At 56.0% G+C, this 21,540-nt stretch overlaps 6 protein-coding genes across 6 annotated transcripts; 3 read left to right on the forward strand and 3 right to left on the reverse strand.

Moving 5' to 3' along the window:
• Positions 1-114: 114 nt before the first annotated feature.
• On the reverse strand, positions 115-3,292 carry F5144DRAFT_642131 (uncharacterized protein). The gene is made up of 6 exons (XM_066792793.1): positions 1,956-3,292; positions 1,699-1,884; positions 1,563-1,622; positions 1,452-1,499; positions 1,204-1,359; positions 115-1,137 (listed from the first exon to the last, which is right to left on the reverse strand). The coding sequence occupies exons 1-6, from the start codon at positions 3,262-3,264 to the stop codon at positions 152-154; spliced, it is 2,745 nt and encodes a 914-aa protein (XP_066646774.1). The 5' UTR covers positions 3,265-3,292; the 3' UTR covers positions 115-151.
• A 962-nt stretch (positions 3,293-4,254) lies between these two features.
• On the forward strand, positions 4,255-6,603 carry F5144DRAFT_125584 (uncharacterized protein). The gene is made up of 3 exons (XM_066782252.1): positions 4,255-4,541; positions 4,597-4,894; positions 4,953-6,603. Exons 1-3 carry the CDS (start codon positions 4,411-4,413, stop codon positions 6,534-6,536), a joined length of 2,013 nt encoding a protein of 670 aa, XP_066646775.1. The 5' UTR covers positions 4,255-4,410; the 3' UTR covers positions 6,537-6,603.
• Positions 6,604-7,109: 506 nt separating this feature from the next.
• Positions 7,110-9,165, forward strand: F5144DRAFT_125440 (uncharacterized protein). The gene is made up of 2 exons (XM_066782251.1): positions 7,110-7,477; positions 7,566-9,165. Exons 1-2 carry the CDS (start codon positions 7,391-7,393, stop codon positions 9,006-9,008), a joined length of 1,530 nt encoding a protein of 509 aa, XP_066646776.1. The 5' UTR covers positions 7,110-7,390; the 3' UTR covers positions 9,009-9,165.
• A 27-nt stretch (positions 9,166-9,192) lies between these two features.
• Positions 9,193-12,220, reverse strand: F5144DRAFT_125430 (fungal-specific transcription factor domain-containing protein). Its single transcript, XM_066782250.1, has 3 exons — positions 11,946-12,220; positions 11,843-11,880; positions 9,193-11,719 (listed from the first exon to the last, which is right to left on the reverse strand). Exons 1-3 carry the CDS (start codon positions 12,106-12,108, stop codon positions 9,323-9,325), a joined length of 2,598 nt encoding a protein of 865 aa, XP_066646777.1. The 5' UTR covers positions 12,109-12,220; the 3' UTR covers positions 9,193-9,322.
• Positions 12,221-14,815: 2,595 nt separating this feature from the next.
• F5144DRAFT_482650 (uncharacterized protein) lies at positions 14,816-18,687 on the forward strand (the record flags this gene model as incomplete). Its single annotated transcript, XM_066785348.1, has 2 exons — positions 14,816-16,028; positions 16,142-18,687. 2 exons carry the CDS (start codon positions 14,816-14,818, stop codon positions 18,685-18,687), a joined length of 3,759 nt encoding a protein of 1,252 aa, XP_066646778.1.
• A 1,209-nt stretch (positions 18,688-19,896) lies between these two features.
• Positions 19,897-21,182, reverse strand: F5144DRAFT_484444 (pectin lyase fold/virulence factor; the record flags this gene model as incomplete). The annotated part of the gene is made up of 3 exons (XM_066785444.1): positions 19,897-20,683; positions 20,737-20,829; positions 20,890-21,182. The coding sequence occupies 3 exons, from the start codon at positions 21,180-21,182 to the stop codon at positions 19,897-19,899; spliced, it is 1,173 nt and encodes a 390-aa protein (XP_066646779.1).
• Positions 21,183-21,540: the final 358 nt, after the last annotated feature.

Genomic DNA, 21,540 nt, shown 5'->3' on the forward strand with positions numbered 1-21,540 from the left:
TGTGTAGTTTCAAATTAAGAAGTCTAATTAACGTTACGCGTTACATTCTGTCCCTTTTTTTTTTTTTCTGTCGAGATGACCTAAAGTTGATGCCGAATTGAACAATAACAAATCATCGGTGAGAACCATCAACTCCCTGTTGCTGTCCTCGCTATGGAACTTCGTGGCTCAGGTTGAGCATGGTCGGGTTTGTGAAGCTGAGAGCGTCGGGCCGCTGCTGTTGTTCATTTTGCTGCCGCTGTTGGGAAACCAGCTGGTTCAGTTGCACTAGGCCCTGCTGATGGCTGGGGTTTGGTTGCGCGTATGACTGGGACTGTTCTTGGCAGTGAAGTCTTTGTTGGCTGTTTTCCATGCCTGTTGAGGGCGTTGGTTGGAGCCGGAGGTTCGCGTTGCTTTGACCGACCGGCAGAGGGTAGTGGATGTTACCGGTATGCCATTGTTGGCTGGAGGTTGTTTGGATGTTGCCAAACTGGTTGACAGCACCGCCGCCGGTCGTGACCATGCCTCCCGTGCCCATCCCACTGCTGAAAGGGGCCGTCGATCTCGAAGGACCAGCTTGCTGCCCAAAGCTGGACTGTGGGAAATTGCTAAAGCGAGGAGGCACATGGGCCCCTTGCTGATTATTAGTCGCTGGATTTACCCCCGGAGGTCCTGCATAAGCCCAGTCGTCCCGTCGGAGCATCTGCATGGCGTTCCACTGCGCGTCCGAGTTGCGCTGCTTGACCAGCCAAACGTAACTGCTAAACTGGTCCGAAACGTTAAAGACCTGGCTGAAGTGTTTAGGTTCCAGCTTGATACACCTGTTACCCTTGCTGTGAAAGCCCGCCAGCGCGACAGCTATCTGGAAGGCATTCCGGATCTGGCGGCCATTCCAAACAGGACCGAACTGGGGATCACTCTGTCGTTGGAATATTTCTTGTGCGTATAGCACGAGATCAACGTCGTTGACTTCAATGCGGCTCTCCTTCTTAGCGGTAGCAATGTGGGAGCGCCAGATGCTGATTGTTTGGTCCTTGGTGAGCGGAGGGTAGTACAAAGACAGGTGGATGCGTGATTTGAAGGCCTCGTCGAAAACCCCTACCCGGTTGGTGGTCAAGAACAAGATGCCTTCATAGTACTCCAGAGTCCGGAGGAAGACTGAAAACGAATTTATGTCAGCATGTCAAAGAGCTAAGAAAGGGATATCGGCATGCTTATACGTACCAGAGACCAAGGCGTTTCTCTCGATATCCGTCGGTGTTCGTTGTGCAAGGAAAATGTCGGCTTCATCAAGCAACATGACGCAGTCCCACGCCTGCGCAAGCCTGAATATATCCTGCAGCCCAGATTCCACCTCGGCAGGCGTCAGTCCTAGGTCACCTTAATGGAGCCCTGTTAGCAAGGCTGATCCCGAACTGGGGATCTTACTAATGGGCGAAGATAACATTTGTCAGGGAAGTACATTTACATACCACATGTAATGGGCAGAAGCGGCCTGCCGTAACTCTGTGCGGCACATTCTGTTGGGTCAAGGTCAGAAGTCTTTCCTGTGTAGGTCCCTAGCTTTTGGGCGCCATCCTTACCTGCTGTTGATGTTTTGCCAACCCCCGGCACGCCGTGTAGGAGAATAATGACACCGTTCCCTGTTTCCTTGTTAATACCATAGCTGATACTATCTTCGACCAAAACCCACACCAAAAAGGAACAACTACTACTAACCTTTGCCGCTGACCAGGTCAAACTGGATGTTTTTGCTCTTGTCTTTGGAAAAGTGCGAGTCTACCAAGGCATGCACGATCTCCTTGTGCCCGACTGGGAGTTCCAAGTTTTCCCATGGTTCATCACGCAACTGAACATCAGTCAAGCTCTGGTTGCCGTGCATGTCTTTGCCAATTTCCAGGCAGGCTGTAAAACGGAGGAACCCTCGTTAGCAACGCCCATTTCGATTGCTCAAGGGGGGGGGGGGGCTGGCTCACCCCAACTCCTGGTCCGCAAGACAAAGGCAAATACACGGTCAGGCAGTAGCAGGAGGTCTTCCTCTTCGGTGGGACCGGATAGTAACGCTTCCTCCTCCCATTTCTTCCATTTCTTCGTTTCGGCTTCCATGAAATCCTCAGTGAAACGGCTGTCCCACATTTCGTCCTGGTCAACGTAGATCAAATCGTGCTCTTTCGTGTCCATCTGGTAAGGTTTGAAGTCCTCCCCACCCGGAATCCAAGATGGGATGTCCTGGAGAGCACGCTCGAAATCGACAACGACTTCACTATCGATCCGTTCCGAGTACCGAGTGACATTCTTTCGGGACCCGACTTCGAGATCAGACAGCCGCTTACCACTCGGGGTTCTGTCGTAGCTGCGGCCACTGTAGGATTGATGGCGGATCCGGGTCATGGACTTGAACTGTCTGGCTCGTTCAAGCAAGTCGTCTCGGTTTACTCTTTCGTCCACATACTCAACATAGCGAAACGGAAGAACCGGGAGCGAGGACATGAGCTGGGCGCCGTCGAAACTGCTGATTTTGAATTGGTGGAAGGTGGGCCTGTAGCGAATGCCATCGTAGTCCAGATGGTAACTGTCGATCACAAAGTCCGAAAACAAATGCTCGTACTCGCCGAGAGGGACGTGGTCAGGCCGCATCCTGTACTTTCGACCACCGGTTCGCTGAATAACCCTCCAGATGTTCTGCGGTATGTTGGGGTCTCTAACGTATATCAGAGAACCAACAGGAAATAGGAACCACAGATTGTTAAACGGAACGTGGGAGGGCATGTGCTTCGGGTCACAGAACTCGGGCCGTGAGAAGACGTCCATGACCCGCTCTAGGCATCTCAGATCCAAGATGTGGGCCGTCAACTGTTCCAATGTCATCTTAGATTCTTGCTGGTAATCCACTCCCTCTCCGTCCTCGACCGGGTTGCGCTGGTAGAGCGCCATGTACTCATCCTCATGTGCATCCCATATGACTCGACGAGCCTGATGCAAGTCGGCGATGCGTTTCCGGATTCCAGTTTCAAGAAATGACAACATCTTGTACGGCCTCAGAATGTGGAAAGGACCGTGCCCATTCCATGTCGGTTGTCCTTTGCAAAACGCCGCTTCGATGAAGTCCCGTAGGCGTCTGGAATTGAGGAAGACCCGTTCCGGCCACTCATCATTTATAGGACACAGAGGCGAGCTGGCGTCTGCATACGCCTTTTCGATATGTTCCTCAACTAGCGAGTTCAGCGAAGGCAGGTCATAAGCCACCTCAACTGCAAAGTGCAGCGGCTTTGGGCTCTCTGGCATCTTCGCCTTCTTCCATGGTATCACGGCAAGCGTTGGTATCGAGAACGAAGCCAGCCTACCAGCACCATGAAAGTCGTTGCTTGCCATGACTTCGGGCGAAGGATTTCCATTGTGTTGTGGTGACGGCTCCTTGTTTGTGTCGGAGTCCAGGTGGGCTATCAGAGACCACTTGACCGTTTTGTGGTTGCCCCCTGAATCTGTGTTTTCACTTTCGGCTGCCTGGTCAAAGATGGACGGTCCAACACCCTCAAGCCACTCGCTCCAGTTTCTAACCTCGGCAGCGGAACTTCTGACGGTCATCAATTTGGTCACACCTTTCCTTATCTCGTTGTCCCATTGTCGAAAGTCGATTCTATCCAAAGAAGGGCCTTTAGAAAGGGGTTTTCCAGCCTCATGCTGATCGTGGGGCCCCCCCAGCCCCGAACTGACGTCTGACATTGGATGTTTGTTTTTGAGTATGTTGAAGCCGCACCAGGGGGCGTTGTCAAGATGGATCCGAGGCGGTTAGTGGTGCAATGGAAATAGCAAAGCTAGCACCAAGTACTCGAGTTAGAAGCGTAATCATGCCAAATGGAAAAGGATGTTGTTCAATAGATTGTCGTAGATTGTGTGCGTTGGACCAGCTTGGATACCTATTGAGAGCTCGGGATAAGCAAGTTGACAGCAGCCGAACTTGAGTCATTCTAGCCCATGGCATTCGGGGATTGGTAGCAAAAAGGCGGCCGAGAGTGACGCAACACAAATGCGAGGATGAGGAAGTGTACGACCCAGCAGGCAGACCTCGAGTCCTATTGGTGGCCTCGGCCGTGGATTTTGATTGTGCTGTCCCTTTCGACAAGGGCAAGGAGAACACAGCATGATACACGATGCTGGGTCCCGCCTCGGACAGATTGCCTACCAGGCGCAGGCGAGCTCCTCATATCGATAAGCCGTTCAAGGATGTACAAGGCATCACCAACGTGGACTCATCTCAGTCATCTGTCTTCATTCACCGAACACGGGGCTTTAACCGAACGACGTCGTCCATGAACTCTTATATCTCTCCATGCCTACCTCAAGACTGAAGGGCTGGACAAGACTCGCAATTATAACCCCACAAACGGACAACGATCGAAACATCAGTGATCGCCAGAATTACTTTTACCGATGGCGCAGAGAACCAAGGAGGACGCAAGTGTTGTGGGACCATGGATCACCTTCAACGCTCCGGAGCATGACCCGGCATGGGCGTTCAAGCAGGCCATGGGCAAGTACATGGCTCCGCCAGCGTCTGAAAGGTACTCCTTGACACCATAACTAGTAGGAGTGCGATAGGGTTCTGACTTGATGTAGGCTTGAGCAGCGGAAGGACCATTTCCGCCACTTCATGAAACGCTTTCTCTCCAAGTACAACGACGCGGGCGCGGGAAAAGTCACCTTTGATGAAAACACCACATGGCCTCAAGTCCTTGAGGAGGCGACACAGGCCTTCGATGACTACACCAAGCGAGGTCGCAGCTGGAGACATCCGTTCCGCAGCACCCAGCGGCTATTCGGATCAGTGGCCTGCCGGATAGAGTTTCTCATTGTGCTGCTTCCAGATGGAGACTTCACAGGCGCTCTCTGCGGGGGGTTGTGTTTGATCTACAATGTGAGCTCAGTGATTCGACACCCATTTGGGATAGTACTAAAAGGGGGGCGATATACAGGCCGCAAGACGCAAAAGAGACATCCAAGAGCTGATCATCCGGACCCTCGACTCCCTTTCTGAGCACGTTCAGGGGACTAAGGCGTTTCTCAAGATGTACGCTTGGGATGAGGATGTTCGGGAAAAGACCGAAGACTTGTACATCGCCATCCTCGAGGCTATAGAGGCGTTGACAGAATGGCTGCACCAGTCATCCCGTATGTTGTTGTCATCAGTCTATCTATCCCAGTGCCAGAAGTTAACCCTCCATCCAGTTGGCGAATCTCTCAAAGCCCTCTTTGAACAAAGCGATTACGGGAAGAAACTCGAAGAAAAACTCAGCGCAAATCTCCAGGACAAGGGATCGTCGTTTGGGGACTGTGTTTCGCGCTGCCTGCACAGGGTGGTACAGGCCGTTCATCACAACGTCCTCACGGTGGGCAAAAGGGTCGAACAAGTGAGCGAGCACCTCACCGCACTAAGGTTTGAGGCTCTCAGCTCGTTGGAGGAGCAGTTCCATGGCATGTCCAAGGACATCGAGTGTAAGCCCTCCCACCTTTCCCCTAACAGGTCTCGCGGCGATGCTAACCAACGCCCCCCAGGGCAAATTCACCGCCTTGAAGAACGCCAGCGCAACTTCCACCTCCAAGCCCTCCAAACCATCCCCCACCCCAACACAACCTTCCTCAACCTCTACCTCCCTCCCACCCCGCTCCAACCAGCACTCACCATCCCCTCCCTCCTCCCCCTCCTCAACTTCCCCCCCAACCCTACCACCACAATCACCAACACTATAACCACCACCACCAACCCCCTCACCCAAGACCAAACCCTCACCCTCCTCCTCGGCCGCGCCACCCTCCCTCCCCAACAACAATCCCCCTTACACTTCGCCGCCGCCTCCCACCAGTTCCAAACCTGGCTGCGTTCCCTCTCGTCGTGTGTCCTCACCATCCATGACATGGACACCACCTCCACATCGACGGCCTTGGTGCCGGTTACGAGCTATTTCTGTGCGTTGTTGCTGAGGGGGTTGGCGAGGTTGGCGGATGAGGGCGGTGGCGGGGTGTATCCGGTGGGGTTTTATTGTCGGTTTCACGGGGTTGGTGGTGGTGACGGTGGCAGTGAAGAAGGATTTAATGGCCCCGTGGGGATGATGCGTTTTCTGATCGTGCAGGTTGTGCTACTGCTTGCGACGAGGAGGGGGGAGGGGGAAGTGGATTTGTCGTATATTGGGGTGGCCGAGGCGGAGGCGTTCCGGTGCGGGGACCTGGATGCGCTGTGTTTGGTGTTTGATGGTTTGGTGAAGCAGATTGGGGTGGGCGTGGTGGTGTGTGTGGTGGACTGGGTGGCGTGGTTCGAGCAGGAGCCGGCGTTTCTGGAGGGGTTGCATACCGTGATGCTTTACTTGAACAGTTTGGTCCAGGCCGTCGAGCAAAGCCAGACGGGGCTAGTGTTCAAATTATTAGTTACGAACCCTATGACGAGCCAGTTTACGAGGGATTGGTTCCCAGGCCAGGAGGAGTTGTATCTGTCGGGGAGTATGTTGATGGGTGCTCAGGGGTTTGGGGAGGGGGATCTAAACGTTTGTCTCAACCTACAATAACTAGTGGAATACTCTTTTTGCACGCTTTATCTAGGTGGGTGTTGATGACGGCCCCCAGTCTGAACCTCATCCGAAAACATCCTGCGAAAGTGGTACCTGCCGGTTAGTACGTACGGACCATGTATTTATCTTTTTACGCCTCCGTCCGCATTCGTGGATATAGATTATCTGGCACATTAATGTGTCGTCCTACGGGTGAGACTGTGGGCTGTAGTCTAGCGAGAGAGAGAAATCCAACCCCATGCCGCCCGCACCACCCGGCCGAAGGACAATTGTTCATCCCTCTACTCATGCAAAGCCGAGTCCGAGGCTCATGTACCAACTTCCAGTTGGCTGAGTGGTGTTACACAACCTGACCTCCCGCAGCTCGCCCAAATCTATTTCGGCCCGGCTCCATCATTCCCGAGAGATACGACAGCAAATAACGTTGAGACGGCCCAAAATGGCAGACGATTTGTCTTCGGCAGCCAGTCCGGTCAGCACTAACGCCGGGATCTGCCAATTCCCGTCTGAGTTGGGAGTGCGAGGCGAGTCTTGGGCTCTCGGGGGGATACGCCGTCGGTGTGATTGGTGTGTCCTCTCCCTGGCAAGTCAGTGACAGTTACGGGAGACGATGCCTGGAATCCGAGCGGATCTCTTGCATGGGACAGTGCTTTTCAATTGCAGTTGCAGCGGCGTGGCACGCTCGGCTCCTTGCCGATCCGGGTCGTACGACAGCAGGGGGTCTGAAGACTGGACCCGCAGCTGCGTTGTCGTGGATATTGGATGCTTAAGAACATCGAATTCCCACCAGCACAGGATATGCGAGTACCAGGCGCGTACAGATACAGATCATCATTCGATATTCAATCAACATGTTACGACCATGGCCTATCCTCCTCGCCCTGGCGCTCCCAGCCGCCGCCACAACCACCAACCATGACCACAACCATTCAAACATCGTAAGTTCCCCCTCCCCTTCCCCATCCCCATCCTACCCCCATCCCCCATCCCCCATCTCCAACCACTAACCCCCCCTCCCCGCCGCAGTGCCAAACCCTCGCCCACCACCACCCGCACCTCCCCCTAACCCTCCCCTCCTCCCCCCTCTACCCCACCCACAACACCTACTGGTCCGCCCGCCAAACCGCCCTCCACCCGGCCTGCTTCGTCTCCCCGACCAGCACCGCCGAAGTCGCCCAGACCATCCGCTTCCTCACCACCCACCGCGCGCCGTTCTCCGTCAAGGGGGGCGGGCACACCGCTTTCGAGGGCGGGTCTAACGCCGACGACGGTGGGGTGACGATTGATTTGGTGGGGCTGAACAGTGTTGTGGTCTCGGGCGATCGGGGGACGGTGTCCGTGGGCGCGGGGAACCGGTGGATTAACGTGTCGGAGGTGTTGGATCCGCTGGGGTTGGCGGTGGTGGCGGGGCGGAGCTCGACGGTCGGGGTGAGCGGGCTGGCGCTGGGCGGGGGGATATCGTATTTTTCGGGGGGGAGGGGGTGGGCGTGTGATAATGTGCGGCGGTATGAGGTGGTGCTGGCGTCGGGGGAGGTGGTGGAGGCGTCAGTGGAGGAGAATGCGGATTTGTACTGGGCGTTGCGCGGCGGGGGCGGGTCGAGCTTTGGGGTGGTGACGCGGTTTGATCTGGTGGCGTTCGAGCAGGGGGAGTTGTGGGCGAGTTCGCGGGTGTATCCGGGGGCGGCGACGAACAGGACGCTGATTCCGCTAATGCATGAGTTGCTGGTTAAGGGGTTGGCGGAGGATCACGCGGCGCATACCTACTTTGTTATGACGTACGCGGCTGAGCTGGGGGGGTACGTGGTGCTGAGTGATGAGTTTCACGCCACGCATTCGGATCTCGCATCACCGCCGGAAGTGTTTGCTGGGTTTCATGACGCGGCGCTGCCGACGCTGTCTATCAACACCCGGCTCAGCAATGTCTCGCGGCTCTCGCGAGATATTGAACAGGCACCGGGGCTTCGCCAGACGTGGTGGGTTACCAGCGTTGCTGCGACCGCGACGCCCGATTTACTGCTGGACATCGTGCCGTTGTGGGAGGAATATGTGGCCCGTCTTATCGCCGCGGCCGCAGCGGACAATTCCACCGTCTCGCCATTTCTCATCTATCACCCTATCTCGTCCAACATCCTGGAGGCAATGCAGGTCAACGGCGGCAACGCGCTGGGTTTGAAGCCCGAAGATGGGCCACTTATGATCGTACAGCTGACGTTGTCGTGGACGAGCACGGGGATGGACGAGGCGGTGGAGACTGGGTCCAAGGAGCTGATAGACAAGATCAACGCGCTCGCAGACTCGCGCGGGGAGAGCTCTAAGAACGGGTACATCTACATGAACTACGCAGGAAAGACGCAGGACGTATTTGCAGGGTATGGAAAGCAAAGTCATGCGAAACTGAGGCACGTGGCAAAAAAGTATGATCCAAGGGGAGAGCTCCGAGATCTGTGGAAGGGATATTTCAAGGTCTGAGATGAGGACTGGGTGGGTGTGGACAACGTTGTGATGGTTTCTATCGAACCTGGGGTCGAGTTAGCAGGGGAGCGGCAATTTGACAGGATTCCGTCGTCCTCACATTCTTGGCAAGACTAGGCACGACTGTGGCCACACAGTTGGCCCTTAGGACGCGCGATGTTCAGACACCATTTCCTTCCCACTCCGTGTGATCCCTCACTCGGGGGAGCCCCCTAGGGTATAAGGGACAAGGGGCTCGATCATGGGATAGGACCATCACTATCCCGGTTCCCGTGTGGCCAGCGACAAATTGGCAACATCTCATGATAATGTCACCCACTAGAGTTGGTGAGCATTTCCTTACACACCTCCAACCGTTGATGCGCTTCTTGTAGTATTTCGGAATGCGCCTCAGCAAGCACCGAGCTCAAGGTGTCGAGCAAATCGGGCAAGCCCTCCCCTAGACCCGTCGCGGCGCTCTCAGTAAGCTCGGGGAGAGTCGCAATATTACCCAGGTAGGCGGCCACACGCCGGTAGTTGATAGGGGATGGTTTTCCCGGACGGAACGGGTTGCTCGCATGGCCGGTCGGTTCTTGAAGCGAATCCTGGCGGCTAATCGCCCTCACGAAGGACCAAATGCTCAGGGCTGCATAGTACATCACCCAGGGTCGGTGGGGATCTGGCTCGTTGCGACACGAGTACGTCTGAACCTCGATCGGTGGCAGGCTCACGACGCCAGGTCCAATATCCAACCGCTCGCGGTCAGCAGTGTTTGTATTGCGTCGGGGGTCGACCAGGACGCGGTGAAGGAGTTTGAAGGCGTGCAAAATGGCATGGCGAGTTGACGACAGAGCGGCCCATGCTCGCATCCTAGCAACCACGTTGGTGTAGTCTCGAACAGAGACCTTTCTCCCGAGCAACCGCTTGGCACCACTGTATACTTGGCAGTCGATGATATCGACGTGCAAGCTGATCTGCGCCAAGTGGTAGAGGATGGCGGCGCTATGGACAGGGCCATTCGAGCCTGGCGCGTCGGCGAGGGTAGAGTTCCCCGCCGCGCCTTGGGCAACATCAAAGCTGCGCTTCCAGTCGTCGAAGGCGCGCAGTAGGGTTTTCTTCCATGCCTCGTGGGTTTCGGTGGCCGGTGCGGTCAAGTCCAGCCACTTCTCATGAGTCTCTCTGTGGCTGAGATGCCATCCGACACTCAGGAGCCCAGACATGATAATCATGCGGCCGAAGGAATGGGTCTTAACCTCCTTGCCGTGCAACGCACGCTTCAAGCCATCAAGGAAGGATATGGGCCTGATGCCGTACATGCGCAAGTTTTGATCAAGCTGGCGTACTGTGTCCGGATTTGATGCCGTCCACATATTATCATCACAAGGTAGGGGAAGTCTGATCTCGTGGGGCGCCATGTCGGCTGCGTGCCCGAACATAGCGGCGTGGATGGTGTCCGTCATGAATGCTGCGAAGACGACCCGGTGCATGGCTTCGGTCTCGGCCCATCGGCACCACCAGGTGTGGGAATCAAGGGAGACACCCTGTGGTTGCTCGGCTGACGGCACTTCAGGGGGTGATTCGCTTCCAGAGCGGCCAATAAGAGGGCTCCCACGCCGGAGAAGGTTGAGCGCGACAACGTGATAAATATGGGCGCGTTCGTGAAGGCGACGGGAGGAGTACATTTTTTCGTAAAACTCGAGCAGTAGGAGGGCCTGGGATACCCAAAGCGAAACCGGAGGTTGGGCATCCTCGGCGGTAAGAATCTCGGACCTCACACCAAGTATCACCATGTCCGCAAAGCCACCGTAGTCGGCTAGGTTCCCGGTCGAGTCCCTAGTGCGGAGTGAAACGGCGCCCAGAGCAACCATGACCATGAGGAGGAAGATGGAGCACCGATTGCACGAGAAAGTAGGTTGGTGGACAATAGGGAGCCGCGGTGACACGCGGTCCCAGTACTCCTGCAAACAGTCACGCATCATTTCGAGCCCCAGGGCGGGAATGTCCCCGCTGCCGTCATGAGCAAGGTTGGCGACTAGGGGCTCCGCTTTGGGCTGCTTTTGGCGGAACACCTGGAACCATCGGAGTATTTCCTGGCGACGAAACTCGGAAATGAGCTCATCGGTCTCGACAAAGCGGGTTGGGGTCTCCAGTTGAGACCGACCGCTGGTGAGGGACTCGTAGTCATAGTGGATGTTGTTGTTGAGCGTCGACTCCAGGCCGCCGTCGACGAAGGGCACGTGGGACGAGACGTTGAACTCGCCATAGGGAGCGTGAGGGTTGAATAGCCACACTGCAAAGTTCTCTCGCGATATGTCGTCTGGCTGGAACTCGGCTGTGTGGTAGGGCATAGGGGTGGATTGTTCGGGAACTCGTTGCTCCTGCTGGGGGTAGTAGCCCGGCTTCGGGCGGATGATGTTGCAGGCCCCCATATCGGGCAGTTGGGGATGCCAGCCGGGGTGTTGGTGCATCCTGCGCGGGTCCGGGTTCGGGAGGGACGGAGAGGGCTGTGAATTCGAGTCGGGGCCGAGCAAGATGGCGGCGTCGTGGGGCACCCGGGGTAGGACCGGGCGAGATTCGGTTGTGGTAGTCGGCGACAACACAGCGGTGGCTGGGGGGGACGAGTCCGTAGTTGCGCTGAAACTTGGCATGCGGTTCCGAGGGATGTAGGATGAGGAGTGCCGTTTCCTATGGCGGGCTAGGAGGTCTGCGCGCACAAACTTCTGCTCACACTGCTCGGCGGCGTCAGCGGATCTTGGGCCTCTTCATATTGTGGAAGACTGGGAAAGGAGGGGAGGCGCCTGGGCAGGCGCGTGCTTGGAGTTGGAATGGGGTGGGAAAAAGTGCGCGCATACTCCGGCAATGTCGCAACGATAGATCTCCTTGGGGGCATCTAGATCCCGTTCGTCAGTCCAGACTCCAGAGCAGCATACTCCGTCGCGGGAGGGGGGTTCGCACGGTTCAACTGGTGTCGTTGGAGATGCTCGGCCCTCGAATAAATCTTGTCGCAGTCTGGGTAGTCGCAGGAAAAGCGGCGCGGCGCTCCCTTTCGGCTCGCGCGCTTGTAAGGGCCGGGCCCAGCAGCGCGGTTCTGGGCTTGCGCCGCGTCTTGGGATTCCATGGCTTCTGTGTTTCGAAGTGTGAGAGTGCCACGCCGGCTTCGGGGGATGCGGAACTCATTCGGGCACAATCCCGTGCGGGTGCAAGAAGAATCTGGAAAGTTAGGCAGCGGCGCGCACCCTTCCGCAGCAAAAGAAGGACATTGGGAAATCTGGGCCCGAGGAGCAGGTCGTTGCAGATTGGGCGATGTTCGGTGTCGAGTTCAATAATTCCGTAAGCTGAACCCATGCGCGCAAAAAGCTCAGAGGGGAAGCTTCCCCAGATTGCCCAGATGCGCCCAAGCAGCGGGATGCCCCCACGCTCATCTCCACACCCCACCGCTGAAGAGCTCGTTGCCCTCCACGTGTGGGCAAGGGGGAGGTGCGGCTGTCCCCTCGAAACCGGCAAATTGTTACGGATGGAATAATACCCCTGTCCTTTTCGTCGGTCGGCATAATAATAATAAGAGGGTCTGGGAAGCAACGGGCAGTGAGGCGCACGGGTCCTGGTCGTGAAAGCAAAGCACCAAGTGGTCAAAGGGAAACACCAAGCAACCAGGGAGAAGAGGTGTTGGGAAAGAAGGGGAACCCCCAAATTTGGAGTATGAGGTGGTTGGCCGTTTGGGTGTTGGCGCGGGGTAAGCCTCGACGCGGAGAGAGCTTTTGGCAGGAGCCCCTGTGCCGCGTGGGGGTTCTCAAACCCAGGGTCTCGACGTGCAAATGTTCGGTTCAGGTAAGGGACAGCGTGGGAGCCATTGGCGGAACCAGAAAAGCGAAGGACAAGAGAAAATCTCGAAGGCAGCGGTGGGCAGCAAGCACGGCGGGTCAAACGGAAGCCAAGACAAATCCCGCGGAGGTGTTGTCGTTTCCCTTCTTCGCAGGGCTGATAAAAAGAAAACGTCAATTGCAGCCGCCGTACCCGGGCGAGTATCATCTCCCACTCCAACCCTGCAAAGTGGGATGCGATTACCTATCTGGTTCCTTCTACAGCATTCGGATTTGATCTCGACTTCCGCTGCTTTGCCGAAGCGGGGGATGATGAAGTTTGTTGACTTTGACCCTAACCCTAAGCCGTCTCCAGTTCAACATGTTGGCATGAGACTTCACCGAAGCCTGTGATGCGGGTGGTCAGGATATCCCATTGGGTACAAGCGAGAGGGCTTGAAGAGATTTTTTGGTCGCAACATAGTGCCTCCTGGACTCACTCGTATCCATTGAAACACACTGATACCTCAATAAGTTCAGTTGCAGAACAGGCTATGGCCTGGCTCCCTAGGTACTAACACGGAGGAAATCTTGAGCTTTTCAGTACCTGTACTGAGAAGCCCCGGTATGAGGGCCCTTCTTTGCTTTCGATTTAGCGGGATGCTTCTTTCAAGTAGCTCTGTTTGGGTGGCACCACGATGACTTTACTACATACACATAAACTAACGTCGGGCCGACCCGGCCTATCCTACCTAGTCGTTACTTAGTTTATTTAGAAAGCCAATTGAGACGGGACGGCTTGCCCCGAGGCCCATTTTGACTCTCTCCTCCAGAATTGTTGACGTCACCATTTGACTACCAAGGCTAAACTGTGGAAAAGCAACATCGGGATCCACGGCACCAAGAATTTTGTTTATATGTAGGTGACAGACATGTCGGAGGTGGTGGTAGTGGGGTATATGAGCATGCCATTTCGAAAGGTCTCCCAACGAGAGACGGTTACCGTTTTGAGGTCCCCGATAAGCCAGTACATGTATCTCCGCCTAGACCAAGGATCCCTCCCACTTCCCGCCTTCAAAAGTCCCGGGTCCGATGCCTTTGGATTCTGTGTCTTTTGGTTCGATCTACAACATGCCTCTACCACGCCAGAGTACCTTAGAAGACGCCAAACAAGTGTTATCACTCAGGAAAGTCTACAGAGTACCTAGCAAAACAGCACCGTGTCCGCCGAGTCCACTGAACCCCGGAGCCAAAAAGGTCAAAAACATACAACACCGGGAATTCGCTGGTCGTCACCGACCCAACTACTGCTCCGGCCCCTAGTTAGGAGAAGAGGGGTAAAAAAACAGGGAGTCTTGGGACCCAAAAACGGGCGCCTCTTTTCCTCTGGCGGCGTAGCCCCCCCCTTGCCGACTGGGAGTACAGGACTGCAGCAAACTGCAAGACAATGCAAATTTCTAGTCTAGCTGTCGGTTTGGGACTCGTAGAATACCCCAGATCCAACCCACTCTTCCCTATATCCAGGCAACGCAGCAACAGACTCTTCACCAGCCCATCGCCACAGAGAAGGTGCACGCATTTGACGGCCGGGGGCTAGTTTTGGCGGAGGGTAGGTAGTATTACGGATATAACCCGTTCCATATAAGCGTGAGGGTTGTAGGAGATCAGGGCTCGTGCGCGGTATACAGTATTAACTCCGGGCGCTACCTTATACAACCATATAGTATACAGACTAACTCCTACCTCGGCGATTCAACCCGTGATAGTAAGGGGATGTTGACTTTGAAATGTTTAGGTTGATGAATTCAAAGACCAATGTCCGCGCGCTTAGGGCCAATCCTGATTGGTACCTACAATGCAACGCCGCGTTGCGCTCAATTGTGACGCCGCCCAGTGCGGCTGAGTAGGTAGACGCAAAGGATGCCCTGGAACTCCGCATCTGACCTCTACCTCACTTCGCTCCGCAATTACTGTGACGGATATCCCCCGATGAGCTGACGAAACGACACACTGCCCACAACAACCATGGGAACCACAACGGCCGACTGGAGGCGGACCGTCTTCCGGCTCTCCAAAATTCCGAATCGCACCCGCAGCCATGGCGCCGTCCGAGCCTTGGTCGCCAAGGCCATGGAGATACCCGCCGAGAGCGTCAAGGTCTTTTCGCTGGCCACCAGCCTCACCCCCTGGGAAATGCCACCCTCCAAAGTGGCCACCCTGATGTTCCTCAAGCCCCCTGCGATGCTGGGCCGCCCAGACGAAGGCCAAGTCGAGTGGGTCCTCGACGCCGACGAGTATCCCGTGCTGGACAGCCATTTCTGGGGGCTCACTCCCCTCAACGACGTCGAGCCCGAAAAACACATTGCGGACTGCATCGCCATCTCGGGCCTGGCGAGTCACCCCTTTGGCTCTTGGCAGCCCCGCGGCGACGACAAGACCTTCATGTGGATACGAGACGTGGCCCCTATGTACGTCCCCGGCTTGAGGACCATCCTGTACGGCTACGATACCAAACTCGCAGGCTCCCACTCGTTCCAAGGCATATCACACCTCGCCCTCGGCTTCATCTCACAGATCAGGGCCAACGGCGGCGCCCTTGACCACGCGAGGCCGCTGGTGTTCCTCGCCCACAGTCTCGGCGGCATCGTGCTCAAGGACGCCCTGTGCAGGCTGGCCAACTCGCAGGACAACTCGCTCGAGCGCAAAATCCTGACGAGGTGCAAGGGCGCCATCATGTTTGGGGTCCCCAACCTCGGTATGGAACAGAGCCATCTGCTCACCCTCGTCCAAGGCCATTCCATCGAGCATCTGGTGCAAGACCTCTCCCGAGAGTCGGCCACATATGGATACCTCAGCCGCCTGGAGCGCTCCTTCGCCGGCATTTCCAACCTGGGGGAAATGACCTTTTACTGGGTTTTCGAAACGGACAAATCACCCATCTTTGACGCGAAGACGCGTAAAATGACCGGACCGTCCGCCATTTTGGTGGACCCGGACTCTGCTACCGCGCACAGAATCAAGGAGTCCGCGCCGTCGGTGCACCCCATTGCCAGGAACCACTCTGAAATGGTCAAGTTCAGCCGCGCCGACCCGAATACCGGCCCGATAATTCACCTTTTGCGGCGAGTGTGCGGCCTCTCCGACGCGGCGACAGAGCCTGACGACCTCGGGGCCCAATCGGACTCGCTGGCCAAGCTGATGACTTCTGCAAAGTTCCGCTCGGACGATCCCGATAGCGGTACGGAGCGAGATGACGAGGACGCTCGGCGAGAACGCCGCGGACATCGGGTCAACAGCAAGTTATCACCACCGATATCAAAGAACCAGTCTACGATATTAACCATTCCACAGGCTTTCTCCTCGCCTTGGACTCCCCCGACCTGGACCTGCGCCAGGCCTTGATCGCCAACCGCTTCGGACACACATGCGAGTGGATCTACGAACACGAGCCCTTCACCTCGTGGCTCCGACAAGACGACGGCATCTTCTGGATCAACGGCAAGCCCGGCTCGGGAAAATCAACCCTCATGAAGCTCATATACACCGACAAGCGGACCTGGCAGTACTCGCACGATTTCGAGGACTCAACCTGTCAGATTTCAGCCGGCTTCTTCTTCAACTATCGCGGAACGGTAATCCAAAAGACGCTGGAAGGCCTGATGAGAAGCGTGCTTCGGCAGATCATCAAGAGCCTCTCGAACAACAAGAGAACCCTGGCATTTTTAGATTCTCTCTTTGAAACACCCGCATTCCGGATCCAAGACACCTCGTCGTCGCGCGAGTCCCGCCGTGGAGAACCGGCCTTGCTTCCCCAGGACTCGGATCAACTGCACGAGGCCCACCGGTACATTCGTCGCATGGAGCAGATGTCGTGGCCGATCGACCGCTTGAAAGAGGCGCTTCGGTCGATATTGGATCAAAGCCAAGTCAAGATTCGTATCATCTTTTTTCTTGATGCCCTGGATGAGTTTGACGGCCCGCCTGCCTACGTGTGCCGCTTTCTCAATTTTCTCGCCAAGAGACCCGACTCGTCGCTCACGACGACCAAGCTGTGCTTCTCGAGCCGTCCTTGGGAGGAGTTCGTATCCCATTTTGGCGGCGAAATGAGCCTGTCGGTCGAGGATTTCACGAAATCGGATATTCGGTACTTCTGCACCACGCACCTGATCGAATCGCTAGATCATTCTCGGCATGGCCCCGTCTCGCGCATAGCGGACGAAATTGTATTACGCGCATCCGGTGTCTTTTTATGGGCCAGTTTGATTTTGAAGGAACTCATGGCAGCGTTTGAGGGAGACAAGGTCCCCTCTCTCAAAGACCTGTTGAGGCTGCTGCATTCTGTGCCTACGGAACTCTCCGACTATTACCACTTTATCATCCAGCGAATCCCGCAAAGCCTCCGGTGGCAAACCTATGCCTTGCTCGAGCTGGTCGTCCGGGCCCGAAACCCAAAGGAGCTCAGCCTGCACTATCTCTGGAAGACGACGCTCATTTCGGACTCGCCAACATACCCTGCCGCACTGGAAACACTGAAGAAGCTAAACACGCGCGGTCACAAGTCAAGCACAAACGAGCCTCAACGAAGCGTGTTACAATGGGGCGGGGGCCTGGTGTCCATGTCGTTTGGTCTGTTCACGGCAGACCCATCCAGCCCCACGGTGCAGCTGATGCACCAAACCGTCTACGAATTCGTCGTCAAGCTCGACTTCAAGGACCAGGTGCTCGGGTCCATGGCCAAGGCGACGTATGAGAACGGCCATACATTTCACTTCAAGTCTCTGGTAAGCTTCAGGCTGACCGAGGAGCTCATACGAGTGCACCACATGGACATGCTCGACGCGCTCCGGCCGTCCATGGACCACGGAGCCGAAGCCGAGGAGACTACCGGGACGAGCTGCCAAGCGTTTCTCGACAGCGTGCCGGACCACGTCATCATTGGTCTCGGAGTGGGCCTGATGGACATCCTGAAGTTTTCGGGCCTCTACCTGTACGACAAGTTCAGAAGGGACTTGATACGATCACACGTGGCCTTTGCGACGTATTTCCGACTTCGCTTGTATCTGCGGGATTCCCTGCGAGACCAAGAAAGTTACTTTACGTCGCCCGCGTGCAACAAGCTTCTCCTCCTGACTGCGCTCGCCCTCGGGTCACGGGAGACACATACGCACCAACGGCTGCTGACGGCGAATTTCATCCTCGACAACGGATACAACGCATCACAGGAGTCGGATTTATTCGCAGACACTCTCGATCCCTTGAAAGTTCACTCCTGGTACGAGCCGTGGGAAACGCAGTGCATCGACGGCCTAGACCGACTCACGGCCCTGCTGCTCGACCACGACCCGGGGGGTGCAAACTCTCCGGTCTGGGGCAACAGGAATAACAAGTCAAGAACCGACACGTGCCGGCCCATCCACCTGGGGCTTCCCACGACGACCACCTGGCTTCTGGGGCATGGCATCAATCCCAACGAGCTCGACAGTCTTGGGCGAACGCCGCTCGACGTTCTCATGCTGGACCGGGTCCGGCGGTGCCAAGACTGCCAGGACGACCAGTCCAAGGAGTTTGAAAAGACCTATCTCCTCGTCATTCGCCAAGTCGCCATCATCCTCATCGACCATGGCGGGCGGAGGAAAGTCGCGTCGAGAGCGAATTGGGAGTCTGCGCTTCGATACTTTCAGCGCGCCGGTCTTGACACGGCGAATCTACCGCCCGGTTTGCAGCCCTTGGCTGAGATGAAGGACCGTCAAAAGAAACCGAAACCAGTGCCTAAGGAGGCTGCTTCCCCAGCATGGCCGCTGCCACCTACTGCGTTCACGACGAACGACGGACCGCCGACCACGGAAAAGAGGTCCTTGGGTCGTTCTGTACGACGCTTCCTCAGCAAGTGGCACTGACAGCACTTGTCAAACCAGAGATGGTGAAGCAAGGTACTAACATCGCATCAAGTTGTTCTACCGATTTATCAGTAAAGTACAGTCGAAACACCAGCTAGAAAAGAAACGCCCCCTCGGGCATGATGGTACACGAATACGGATGATAATACAAACGACCTTCCTCGTCCCGCCTGTCCCTCATACGCCCAAGCAGCCACTATCATTTCGCATCACACATATCCCCCTACGCCACACTCTTCACCAACCACCCCAGCGGATATCCCGGCCTCAAATATCGATCGTAGCGCCGGGCCGCGCGTGGGGTCCGCCGCCAGGAACGCCGCCATCGGCGACGTCTTGGACTCGCGCACGCTGTGCTGCCCTGGCACCAGCTCCACCAACTCCACCGGCATCATCTCGATATCGCTATCGCTGGTATTGTCGGTCAGTGCTCAGGGTTGGTGAAATATTTTCAATATCCCTGTCAATCCGTATTGAATAGTAAGGCCTAACTCAAGCATTTAAGTATCTTAATCGTATTGCTTTGAAGGCTGGATCCCAAGGCCCTCAAAACAATTTTCATCCGAAAAAGGCAAAAGCAAAACACATACAACACCGGGGATTCGCTGGTCGTCACCGACCCAACTACTGATCCGGCCCTTGCGAGTTTAACTAGGGGAGAGCGGACGGGATCCCGTGTTTTCTGGCAGGTATGGTCGTATGTGCTAGGGTTGTGTTTTGTTGTGGTTTATCAAGGCAAGGGGAGAAATACCCAGGTACCTAACCTCGATGGTGCTTGGGGGCCCGGCTCTGGTGCCCCAGCGGGCGGAATCACATGCGGCAAACATGCCTGTTACAACTCCCTAACGTTGTCGCTGTGAGATCACTTTTTCCTTTCTTTCCGGCTACTACATAAGTAACTCTAGTAGCCATCCATCTACCTCCAGCCGTTTCGGGTAAATCTACATTGGGTCCTCGAAGCCACATACTTTGTAGGCTCAGAGCTCCGCCCGTATTAGATGCCTTCAGGCAGAGGAATTTCCAGGTTGGTATCACCTCCTAGACAATGAATGCGTGCGTGGTCAAGCCATGGCCCTTGAGCCTGACCATCCACCGCATACCTACCCCCCTAAGGACACCGCACAACAACCCAGCGCCCCATCCGTTCTTCAACTCCTCAACATCAGCCGGCCTTATCACTTTGAACCCCCTCCCCTATATGTAACCCCCTCAGACCTCCTGCTGCGTAGACGCCCCAATGGCAGCGCCAGACGTCGGCAGCAGAAAGTCACTCGGCTTAACCTTGCCATTCGAACCACGAGCACCCTTGAGCGTGGCGGGATCCCGGCTCGCAAACGAGCTGTTGGACCAGGAACCAGACTGCCACGAGTTGCCCGACGCAGAAACGGAGCTGACGAGACTAACCTGCGCGCTACCGACATTGGCTACCGCAATGTTGTTCCGCAGGGCAGACGACGAGCTGCGCATGTGGAAACCCAGGTCGCCGTTGTTCCACGCCGTGTTGCGCTCCATGGTCAGCGCTCCCGGGTTGCCGTTGTCGATGAAGCCCTTCTTCATGTTGGCGAAGGCCATGCAGTTGCGCACGACGTGGTTGGCCGGCGGGTTGTCGGTGATGCCCAGCTTGAAACCGTTGCCGTCGCCCTCGAAGGGGGTGAACCCCCACCGGTTGTAGCCGTTGCCCCAGGCGTAGACCTCCTCCATGACCACGGGCGAGCCGAACATGAACAGGTCGAGGCCGTCATCCACGTTGTCCCAGAGCCGGGCGTTGCGGAGCACGTTTCCCTCGCCCGAGCCGCTCTTGCAGGCGAAACCGTCGGCGCTCTCGCCGTTCTTGCGCGGGTCCCGGTTTCGGTAGGAGTCGAGGTTTAGGACGGTGTTGTTTGAGGAGGCGCCTTCGAGTTGGAAGCCTGTTTCGTAGTTGTCGTGCGTCGAAAGCCCCTCGTAGTAGTTGTGCGAGGCATCACGGGCGTAGATTCCGTAGGGCCCGTTGATCAACCTGGAATCATTGTGTGAGTCGTTGAAACTGTCAGGGGCCGGGTTTTAGCATACTCGAGATTGTAGAACGCCCAGTACTCGGCCTTTTGGATATGGAAGATTCCCCGTTCAGCATTTGGCAGTGCTTCGTCAAGCGCCTTTGGAGTCCTAGGTGGTGTGTGTCAAAATGTGATGAACTATCTCTGCTTATGGCGCTCGTTGACTTACCCAGGCATGTTATCCCCATCGATAATCACCTTCTCGTTCTGGTAGGGCCGAACTGAGATGGGTTTCGTTCTGGTTCCACTCTTCCCGACCTGGATATTGGCAGACGGCGCATATGTGCCTCCCCGAAGGAAAATAGTGTCGCCCGCAGCAGCGGCGTTGACGGCCGTCTGGATAGATCCATAAGGGCTTTCGAGCGTCCCCGAGCCATTGCCTGTCGGGGAAACGTAAATGTCTTTGGCCGTGGCGCCGCTCAGAAGATTGAGAGCGAGGCCCAGAGTTTGAGAAACTCGCATGTTCTTAAGAGTGAGACAATGAAGTAATAATTATAGCACAGGAGTTAGAACTAACCTGGAGTCGCCGTTGATTATTCGGCGCAACTTGGACATTCGCGATTTATAACCTCCTTGATCTGGTTGACCCCTATTTCGCGGTTCTATATACCGAAGTCCCGGGATGATAATCGGTTCCGTCCGTGGTCCTTCACATGCCCTAGACTCAGCGGCGGAACAGTTATCCTCCCGATTAGGTTGGTCTCCCGAACCTGAGGTCAAGATCTCCTCCTAGTGGTGGATTTGATCCCCCCGGAAGTACGTGCTCCGGCCAAGCGATACACTCCCCACCCCAGTGTGGAGCGATTGATGCCCGTCTTTT

This window comes from Chaetomium tenue (assembly GCF_020726465.1).
Source record: "Chaetomium tenue strain MPI-SDFR-AT-0079 chromosome Unknown F5144scaffold_2, whole genome shotgun sequence".
Lineage (NCBI taxonomy): Eukaryota > Fungi > Ascomycota > Sordariomycetes > Sordariales > Chaetomiaceae > Chaetomium > Chaetomium tenue.